Here is an 11021-nt window from a genome sequence, read left to right as displayed (position 1 = left end):
CACTTGGTCTCGTTTCGAAGGCTGCATCCTAAGTAGGACTGCAGTTTACCGAACGTCCTTCTTTTAACAAGTCTCATTTAAAGGAGACGGCCTTCGTAGGACAAACGGAAAGTAACATGGTTGTTATGACGCCACTTTTTAACAAGCGTGAGCGCTTTTAGTGAGAAGGGAACAAAGTCCCTTTTGAAGGTAATATATGAGGTACATTTTAGGAGCGTTATAATTATGTACAGAGAAAAGAAAATATATTTTACAAGTGTAATTTTAGTCTAATACTTAATTTTAATTATATATTAATATAATTATACATCTACCGGGGTACTTCAACTTGGGAATTAACATTCCTTGCGTTGGAACATAATATTTACGAGCGAATTTCTTTTTTCTTTAAGAAATTTCTGTTGAAGCAAGAATTGCGTGTTGTGAGTTCCAAAATGGATACACCTCATGCATCCTCCGAATTTAAATTAAAAAAATTTCCTTTAAAATTTTTCGTGTTTTCAATGCTTTTTTAATTTTTTTATTTTGCAATATAAAATTAACAATTACAAATACAAAAAAGGAACAATGAGGGTTTCATTACATTATGACTAAGCTTATTATACTAGCTTATTTGCATTACAGTGTGATTAATGATTACACCATAAAAGAGTCTTACATGCAATAGAATTGTTCGAATTCCTTAAAGATATATATATATATATATATATATATATATATATATATATATATATATATATATATATATATATATATCAATATCTTTCTTGAAAATAAAAAAGGAAGGAGTTTTCTTTGAAAATGTACACTTATGAAAGTAATATTTGGCAAGAAAAAGTAATAAATAAATTATAAAATTAAAATGAGAAGGGTTTAAATTCAGAGATTCACCAAAAAAAATTTTTTTGGCTTATATAAAAGTTTGAAGATAAATACTTTTTAACAAAATTGAGAAGTCTACCCAAAATACTTTGCAATAAGTACACTCCCAAAACAAATGAATAATTGTTTCTTCAAACTGATGACAGAAGGAGCACATGGTGGAAATACTATTATTGAATATAGCAAGTTTATAATTTACTGGGTAGCAATTATGTATAATTTTAATAGAGACTTCAACAACTTTATTGGATAACAAAAAATGTTGTCGTAGGAGCCAGACATCTTCCCATTCTATATCATTAAACGTATTATTCCAAAAGCTTACACAAGCAGGTAGAGAAATCTGAAACTTGTTAAGAATTTAAAAAAAAATTTGTTTGACATGTTACTGAAAAGACGTTGGTTAACAAATAAATTAGTGTTGTCAAAAATAGGAGAGCATAAAAAACCTTTAGGGCCAGGCTTTACTAAAAGTTTAACACAATCAGGAATTGCACCAAAAACAATGGCATACTCTCTTGGGTACTGGAAAAGAGAAATCTTGCATAACATTTTCGTAACTGAGCAGGACACCCCTATCATCTATAAGTTGACACACTAAAATTATATTCTTGTCAAACCAATTATGAAAAAAAAGAGATTTATTTTTATATCTAATATTTTGTTGTTCCAGATAAAATAACTATGTGAAGAAAAACTATAATTATATATTAGGGACCAACATATTAAAGCCTGTTTATGAAAACTAGATGAAGCTAAATGTATTTTAGAGACGTCATAGTTGCAGCACAAGAAAAAATGTAAACCTCCAACTGAACTGAAAATATGATTTGGAATGACAATCCAAAAGGACGTGGGGTTGTTTAAAAATTATTTTTTCCATTTAACATTGAAGAGTTATTAAGAGTGGAAAAGTTCACTAACTCAAATCCCCCCATAGCCCGATCAGCTATCATAAGTGAGTTTTAGAATTCCAAAGTCTACTATAATTTTGTCCAATTTTCTACAAATCTCCACAGATACATCCAGTGCCATTGCGGGATAGATAACCTGAGATAATCCATCTGCTTTGGACAGCAACACTTTACCTGTTATAGACAGATCACGCTGTAACCAGTTGAATTTACAATGAATAGTAAGGATAAGAGGTTCAGAGTTAAGATTTGATCTCTTTTTCTGATTTTTATATATAATTATAAATATAATAAGTATTTGACTTCAGATTTGACTGGGATGTCACAAATATTCACATCAGTGGAATGTTTTACAGATAAAAGTTCACATTTGTTGATATTAAGAACTAAACCAGAAGCAGATGAAAAATAATTAATTATGTCTAAAGCTAAATAAACTTTATCTTTATTTTTCAGAAATAGAGTTGTGTCATCAGCCGGCTTATTAATATTGATCGATTTGCTACAGAGATACCTTTCAAATGATTATTTTGAATGAGGATGGCTAATAATTGCATAGGAAGCAGAAAAAGATATGGTGAGATTGGACAGCCTTGACGGATGCTTCTCTCTAAATTAAACCTATGAGTAGTACCATGTTGTAATTTGATTGAAGCATTGGCGTTATTATACAAAGTTTGAATTGCGTTAATAAAATTGGGGCCAAAACCAAATATATTCAGGGACTTGAGAATAAAACGGAACTCAACAGAATGAAAAACTTTATAAAAAGCAAGAAAAAGCAAGAAACTGTCATCAGGGATCAAATCTGAGTAATCTAAAATATCAAGAACAAGTCTGATATTATTGAAATAAGTCTGTCTCTCATGAAACCTGGCTGACATTCATCAATTATATCATCTAGAACACATTTAAAATTTTTAGCAAAAATCATGGCTAATATTTTGTAGTTGTTATTTAGGAGGCTAATAGGTCACCAATTTTCTAATTGAGTATGGTCCTTTTGAGGTTTAGGGATCAAATTTATAACGCCCTGAGTCATAGAGTGTGGGAGAGTAGGCCTACTTATGAAGACTTTCTAAATAAACTTTGAGGAGAAATGGAGAAAGATCATTTGAGAATTTCTTATAAAATTCTGTGGTCAGACCATCATTTCCACGAGATTTATTTAGTTTCAACTTGTCAATCACCTCAAAGATATCTTTCATTTGAATAGGAGATTGTGCATCCTTCGAATTCCCGCGAAAGAAGGCAGCATTCAATGTGTCTTATTCGTGTTTCTGAAAAGAGACAGCTTCGATGACGTATGCGTCAGATAATAGCGACCTCCAGAGGACGCATTTGGCTTTCATAACTCAGTGCCTAGCCTCTTTAAGACATTACCGCACGTCACTGTGTTGTAGTAGTAGTATGCGAGATGCATTGTGGGATGGAAGCGAACTGCATTGTGGGAAGGCATGCCAAAAATACTAGTGCTTCATATTTGCACGCTGTGTTCAACCTGTAATGTTGCGGCGGTATAATAATGTGTTGAAAACAACGATCTTGTCAAAGCGCGTGCATAACTAATAGGATGTCCATAAAGCTTTTCATCAGACATTAAATGCATAATGCCTAATTTCTGTGCCGCTCCGAACTGTACCAGGAAAAGCACCCAATCCGATTTAGCTTTCTTTAGGTTTCCAAGGGATCCTGAGAGGTATGGCTTTATTCCAGTTATAGCATTATCACTGATCATAATGTAGTTTATATTAGCAGACAATTATTTTGAAACTGACATTTACCGAGAAAAGTAACCCAAAGTTGCATCTGTGCACCAATACTGATGATCCTTTAATACAAATGTCAACAAGTTAAGTTCGTGCATGTTGAGAGGTAACGTGAAACTTGAATCAGTGTTAAGATGGTTTACATGGGTATTTCGAATAATAAGTCTGTTTGGGCTTGCTATTTGATAAATTAGATTTGTGCGTGCATAAGTTGTCAGGAGAAGTTAGGTAGACACCCTGTAATTTGTCACGTGCACGTGTAGTCAGCTAATGATTTACAAAATGTTAATTTCACGTTCCTCTCTGGTTTGTACTTCTCTCATCAGTGTGCCAGCTCCAGACATTATACTTAAACTGTTTTTGTATTCAAATAGATTTCTAGAAATACTGATTGATTCCTCATACATGGTTGTAGCAAGTGTTGCTAATAACTAATGTTATGTAGTTATAAATACCATTAGAACAGCAGTACTACTGTATAATAGTTTATAAGGCAACCAAATGTCTCAAATACTACTTATATATATATATATATATATAGCATAGTAGTTGAATGTTATTCACACTTTATTTAATATAATGCATTATATTATTATTGTGAAATTTAAAGGAATATTCTGGGTTCAATACAAGTTAAGCTCAATCAACTGAATTTGTGCCATATTATTTATTACCACAAAAATATATTTGGACTTGTCCCTCTTTTCTTTAAAAACAAAAGCTCAAATCTGGGTTCCAGTGAGGCACTTACAATGGAAGTCAATGGGCCAATCCGTAAACGTTAAAATACTGTTTCAAAAGTATATCCAAAAGACTTAAACAATGTAAATGAATGTAGTGTGATAAAATTGCTCACTAACCTTTTCTGTGTAAAGCTAAAGCCAATTTTACAACTTTGTTGCCATGATGACGTAATGTTAACATTAATGTAAAAACTGTAATATAAACAACTTCACTGCTCAAATAATGCATGCGTTTTAACAGAGCAATTAATCTTCCAAAAAATGATACAAGCTTCACATTTCTGCCTTTAAACCCTCCAACATCTGGCCCCATTCACTTCCATTGTAAGTGTCTCAATGTAACCTAAATGTTTTTTTTTTTTTTTTTTTTTAAGAAAAGATAGGATGAATCAATTATTTTTGGTAGTAATCAACATCATGCCACAAATGCTGTCGATTGAACTTAACTTGTATTGAACCCAGAATATTCTTTTAACATGCTTGTTTTTTATTTGCACAGATGTAGGCTGTGGGTGGAGAATTGTCGGCGTGCAGATCTTGAGGAGAAAACTCCTGATCAATTGAACAAGCACTACCGGCTATGTGCAAAGCACTTTGAACCAGCGATGATATGCAAAACGGTAATGCTAAACTAAACTGTCAAAGCAAGTTATTTAAAAATACAGCAGGCATCTGAATATACAGTATATATACCATGTCTTTGAATAGCCTCCTTTGAATCTACAAAGTTTAGTTAACAGTAAGGATTTTTTGCTGTTGTTTTTCAGAGCCCTTATAGGACAGTACTAAGGGACACTGCTATTCCCACTATATTTGATTTAACCAGCCATCTCAGCAACCCACACAGCAGACATCGCAAACGCATCAAAGTTCTGGTAGAATATGTTTTTCTCTTAGTTTTCTTTCTGAAAAAATATCATTTTTCACATGTTTCACTATTGTGGAACTGTAGGAATTTTCTACAGTTATAACTACCAACTATATATAATAATAACATAATTGATTTATGGATTTAGTGTCTCATTTCACATTTGATTCACATTTTTAGTGCAAGCCAGTTTATAAACCACAAAATGTAGTGTGATAAATCTGCACAGTAGTTATTTGTGCATCTAGTAGTTGTTAATTAATTACATAGTTAAAGGATTAGTTCACCCAAAAATGAAAATTCTCTCATAATTTACTCGTCCTCATGCCATCCCAGTTGTGTATGACTGTCTGTCTTCAGCAGAACACAAATTAACATTTTTAGAAGAATATTTCAGCTCTGTTGGTCCATAAAGTTCAAGTGAATAGTGGCCAGAAATTTGAAGGTCCAAAAAGCACATTAAGGCAGCATAAAAGTAATCTACATGACTCCAGTGGTTTAACACATACATTCAGAAGTGATATTACAGGTTTGGGTGAGAAACAGATCAGAAACAAGTCCTTATTATTATAATTCTCCTCCGTACTTAGTAGGTGGCGTTATGCACAAAGAATGTGAATTGCTAAAAACAAAAAAGAGGAAAGTGTAAGTAAAAAAAAAAAAAGTTTTTTTGAGAGTAAAAAGGATTTAAATGTGGCTCAGGTGGTAGAGCGGGTCGGCCACTAATCACAGGGTTGGCGGTTCGATCCCCGGCCCACATGACTCCACATACTGAAGTGTCCTTGCGCAAGACACTGAACCCCAAGTTGCTCCTAATGGCAGGCTAGCGCCTTGCATGGCAGCTCTGCCACCATTGGTGTATGAATGTGTGTGTGAATGGGTCACAGTGTAAAGCGCTTTGAATACCGTTAAGGTTAAATAGGCGCTATATAAGTGCAGACCATTTACCATTTAAATATTGATCTGTTTCTTACCCACACCTATCATATCCCTTCTAAATACAGATATAACCATTTGTCATATGGATTACTTTTATGCTGCATTCATATGCTTTTTGGACCTTTAAAGTCTTACACATCTGGGGTGACATGAGAGTGAGTAAATGATGAGAGAATTTTCATTTTTGGGTGAGCTATCCCTTTAACATCTTATGTGGCTTCATTTTGATAAATAATATGTTACAGCAGGACATTCAAGTAATACATTTTCCCATTCCTATCTTCCTTTCAGACAGATGAAGAGGTTCAGAAAATCAAAGAAAGACGATGTAAGTATGGTATACAGTTGAAAATACATTACCAATATAGCAGCAAATCAATTTATCATGATATTTTGTCTCTCTTTAGTGGAGGCTTCAATGGAACAGTTGCTCACAAAAAAAGAATGTGAAACTCAGGATAACAGCGAGACCACTGATGATATTCCTCATCTGACACCTGAACAAAAAGATCTGAGAGAGTTCTTAAGGTCTTTGTTTGAAGTCCTGGTTTTAATAGGAAAACAAAACTTTCCATTCAGTTGGAATTCAAAAGAAGATGAAATAAGTGCTAAAGAGCAGGGACAGCACTATTCTGTCAGTACAGTTCAGGATTTGTTGGAAAACCGCATCAATGCGGGCGATGAATTTCTTAGGAGAAGGTTTGAGACAGTGGCTGTTAATGAGGAATATTGCCCAGCCATCCAGCAGAAGCAAATTATAGAGGTCTGTAAGAGATGTTTCCGTGAAGAGATTCTTCAGCAAGTCCGAGAATGCCGTTTCTTTTCAATTGTCACCGGGGAGTTGGTGGAGTTCCCAGAGGGAGAGCACCTTCCAATATTCCTGCGCTATGTAGACCAAGACAGCACTCTTAGGGAGGAATTCATAGAATTCCTCTCATTTGAAGGAGAGGAGGTCTCTGTTGCTGAGAGGTTGGAGTCTCAGATCACAAAGGAATGGGGCCTGAGCATGGAGCACTGCAGAGGGCAAGTGCATGCAGGTTGTGGAATACTTGCCACCAAGATGAAAGTCATTGCTGCCAAGCTAAATGAGAAATATCCTACGGCAGTAATAACCCCCAGTTCTACCTGTGCACTTAACGTTCACCTTGCTAATGGCATGTCACTGACCGGAGTGCAAGTCGTGATGTCGGTTCTGAAAAAGATGAATGCATTTTTTAAAGGATCTCCGTTGCTGCAGGCTGAGCTTGATAACGCCATTTCCATTGTCTATCAGGGAAACATGGAAAAAGAGAATGATCTCAAGGAGCACTCACATTCAACATGGACTGAGCTTCATAATGTGTTTGAGATGGCTGTCGATATGATGGAGCCTCTTCTGCTTTGTATGGACAGCATACACGACAATGAAGATCTAAAGTGGAACGACCAAATCACCAGTGATGCCTACACCATTTCAGAAGCTCTGGCAGACTTTGAGTTTGTTGTGACGTTGGTTGTATTGAAGAACGCTCTGTCTTTCACAAGAGCTTTTGGAAAGAACCTACAAGGAGAAACCCTTGATGTCTTTTTCGCAGCTAACAGCCTAACAGCAGTATTGCATTCGTTGCATGAGGTATTACACAATCTTGAGGTATACCACGAATTCTGGTTTGAAGAGGCTGTCAATTTGGCTATGGCAATGGAGATCCCAGTGAAGGTTCCAAGGTTGTTCCTTCGGAAGCAACAGGCCATGGAAACCATGGAAATACAGGCAGAGTCTTTCTTTAAAGACTACCTTACACTCCCAGTTATGGAGTATATCACACAGGAGGTGCAGGACATCTTCTCTGAGAATCATTTGAAGGCGCTCAAGTGCTTGTCTCTTGTCCCACAAGTCATGGGACAAATGAAGTTCAATACATCAGAGGAGAGCCATGCGGATATCTACAGGAGTGATCTACCCCATCCCGACACTTTGCCTGCTGAGCTACACTGTTGGAGGATAAAATGGAAACACAGAAGCAAGGAAGTGAGCTTGCCGTGCACCATTCATGAAACTCTACAGCACTCGGATGTAAAATTCTTCCCAAACGTTAATGCGTTTCTGAAAATTTTAGCCACGTTGCCAGTGCTGAAGCTTGATGGAAGTCTGGGTGAAACTGCCCAAAAACGCTTACAAGCTTACCTCAAAGACACCACAGTAAACAAGAGGTGTAAGAGTTTGGCTGTGCTAAACATCAATTATCATATAAAAACAGACTTTGAAGAAATGGTTCAGTGTTACATAAAAAGTTACCCAGAAGTAAGCGAGAATGATTAACCCTCCAACACTCCTTTGAACTGGAAGGAAAATGTAATATTTAAAAATTGTTCTGCATTCTATATTGAAAGTACTCTGAATTTCTTTTCCTCTATGATTGCATTATTTTTTTCTTGAAGAAATTGTGTTTTTACATTTTTATGGACAAGACAGTCAGGCAAACAAAACATTGCAAGATCCCTCTTTTTGAGGTAGATGCTGGTGAACATGTCTGAAGGTCCTTACAGAAATGTTCACCATAAAATATCTACTTCAAAAACAGGGATCTTGCAATGTTTTGTTTGTCTGAATGTCTTGTCAGTCGACAGTTATCTGATAAATCGACATTAAGAATCAACCTTTACAGACAATTACCTCTGTAAGAACTTGAAATGTTTGAGTACGGCAAAGTCCAAAGTGTAAATAAAGGTTGTACATTCTTGAATTGTTATTTCATTAACTGGTGTTATGCATGTACTGTTGCAGTTATACCCTACTAATGCTATTTGGCTATATACTTTTTTACTGTTCGGTAAAGTAATAGTCAGTTTTAAAGGGATAGTTCTCCCAAAATTTTTAATTTTCTCATAATTTACTCACCCTCATGCCATCCCAGATGTATATGACTTTCTTTTTTCTGCAGGACACAGATTTTTAGAAGAATATCTCAGGTATGTTGGTCCATACAATGCAAGTAAATGGTGGCAAGAAATTTGAAGGTCCAAAAAGCAGATAAAAGTAATCCATATGACCTCTGTGATTTAATCCATATCTTCAGAAGTTGTATGATGGGTGTGGGTGAGAAACATATATTTAAGTCCTTTTTTACTTAAATATTTTCACTTCCACATTTGTATTGTATTTTGCCAATTTGAATTCTTCATGCATATTGCCACCTGTTGCCAGGGATATTAATTTATAATAAAAGTATTACTTAAATATTTAACTGTTTATCACCCACACCTATCATATCACTTCTGAAGATACGGATTGAACCACTGGAGTCTTATGGATTACTTTTATGCTGCCTTATGTCCTTTTTGGACCTTCAAAGTTCTGGTCACCATTCACTTTCACTGTATGGACCTACTAAGATAATCTTCTAAAAATCTTTGTGTTCAGCAGGAGAAAGAAAGCCATAAAATGGTATGGCATGAGGGTGAGTAAATGATTTGAGAATTTTAGCATCCCCCAGTCTAGAGATTAGAGGGAGAAAGAGGAACATGATCTCTGTAAAGCAAGAGAATTGAAACTTGAGGATACTGGACATTAGGCCAAACAGATGCCAAATGCTACATCCACTATAACTGTCATCCAAAATCTCCATCAATAAGGGCGGAGATGAGGTTTCTGATATGAAGTCCACCCCTCCCCAATTTGGAGTATTTTGAGATACTCAAAATATCAAAAACCAGAAGTTGTATGTGCCTTTTGAGTAAATTTGCCATACAATACCCAGTTTAATGCAGAACACATTAGCATGACAAGACACATGATACAGAGCTGACCATACTCGACCCCACCCACATAATTACAAGACATACTGCTATCATTACACTACACCACTAGATGGTATGAGTTCCACACAGTGAACCTAAAGAAAGGAAATAGCTTCTTTCATGTAGGGTGGGTCCAATCACTCCAAAATAAATAATAAAATAAAGCATACACGTGAGAAAATGTTGGAATTTTAAAAGGAGTGTTCTTGCATATGATCAACTGAATTTACATTTTGAAATTGAAGACTGTTGAATAGGTTATTTGATCAAAACAATGCAGCCTCATCATCAGTAAATCAACAAGCTGAAGTCAAGGAAGCACCGATTATCGGCTGACGATATTTATCAGCCAATTATTGACCAAGTTAAAACCATTGGTATATACGAAATCCAATGGTTTATTTACAATTAATTGTAAAAACTCTGTGAAATCAAATGCACAAGACATAAATAACAATATCCACAATATCTAGAAGGGTAGAACAGTAATATTGAATTGGTATTCTTTCTCATTCTCACATTGGACAAAATGCCATTAATGTGACAGTTGTGAACGCAGCACTTATTGGGCCACATAAAGAGGGAATCCATCCATAACACTTTGAAACCAGCAGACTTTTGAAAAAAAAAAAAAAAGCTTTTGTACCTATTTATAAATGTTGTATTCATAAGTACAACAGTGATCTGATGACAAAATAAGGTAAGTGGCAAAATATCGTTATCTGTTAAAGTACAATTGCTGAACACACTGAGTGCTTGTATTTTTGGGGGGCATGCAATTTGATATGTTTGTATATTTAAGATGTGAATATTTCAATTAAAAATATTTAGGACAAAATTTAATCATTAAAAATATTAAAAGCAGGCCTAATACATATTCACTTTCCAAAGTTAAGTTCCAAACGTGTTTTTTTTATTATTATTATTGTTTATTTATTTGATATTTATTATTTGACAGGCAATGTGTGGTACATTATATCTCCCTTTGCAAAATTGCATCTAAAATGTCAGTGGAAATTCAGTCTTGTACATTCTTGCATTGCGGGAAAAGCCGTGCCCGTGCACAATCTTCACTGAATATTTCAGACACAAATTTGGAAGGTGCATATGTATTACTGCATTTTAAATG

General features: G+C 35.1%; 1 protein-coding gene across 2 annotated transcripts; it reads left to right on the top strand.

The window, feature by feature from the left end:
- The first annotated feature begins 3263 nt into the window (after window positions 1-3263).
- Window positions 3264-8815, top strand: LOC127630103 (52 kDa repressor of the inhibitor of the protein kinase-like). 2 transcript variants are annotated; one of them, XM_052107533.1, is made up of 5 exons: window positions 3264-3495; window positions 4808-4928; window positions 5076-5183; window positions 6407-6443; window positions 6523-8815. In XM_052107533.1, exons 1-5 carry the CDS (start codon window positions 3407-3409, stop codon window positions 8412-8414), a joined length of 2247 nt encoding a protein of 748 aa, XP_051963493.1. In that variant the 5' UTR covers window positions 3264-3406; the 3' UTR covers window positions 8415-8815. The 2 variants fall into 2 exon arrangements, with proteins under 2 accessions (XP_051963493.1, XP_051963494.1); XM_052107534.1 differs by lacking the exons at window positions 3264-3495; window positions 4808-4928; window positions 5076-5183 and adding an exon at window positions 6238-6303.
- The last annotated feature ends 2206 nt before the right edge of the window (window positions 8816-11021 follow it).

The sequence above is a fragment of the Xyrauchen texanus genome, chromosome 36, assembly GCF_025860055.1.
Source record: "Xyrauchen texanus isolate HMW12.3.18 chromosome 36, RBS_HiC_50CHRs, whole genome shotgun sequence".
In the NCBI taxonomy this organism is placed as follows: domain Eukaryota; kingdom Metazoa; phylum Chordata; class Actinopteri; order Cypriniformes; family Catostomidae; genus Xyrauchen; species Xyrauchen texanus.
This window is presented reverse-complemented; position numbering and strand designations above follow the sequence as displayed.

Excerpts from the sequence above, each read along its gene's own strand:
- LOC127630103 (XM_052107533.1), top strand. The coding sequence starts at position 3,407 with ATGCCTAATTTCTGTGCCGCTCCGAACTGTACCAGGAAAAGCACCCAA. Across the intron at positions 3,496-4,807 it reads TTTCCAAGGGATCCTGAGAG|ATGTAGGCTGTGGGTGGAGA; the intron begins GTATGGCTTTAT and ends TTATTTGCACAG. Across the intron at positions 4,929-5,075 it reads CAGCGATGATATGCAAAACG|AGCCCTTATAGGACAGTACT; the intron begins GTAATGCTAAAC and ends GTTGTTTTTCAG.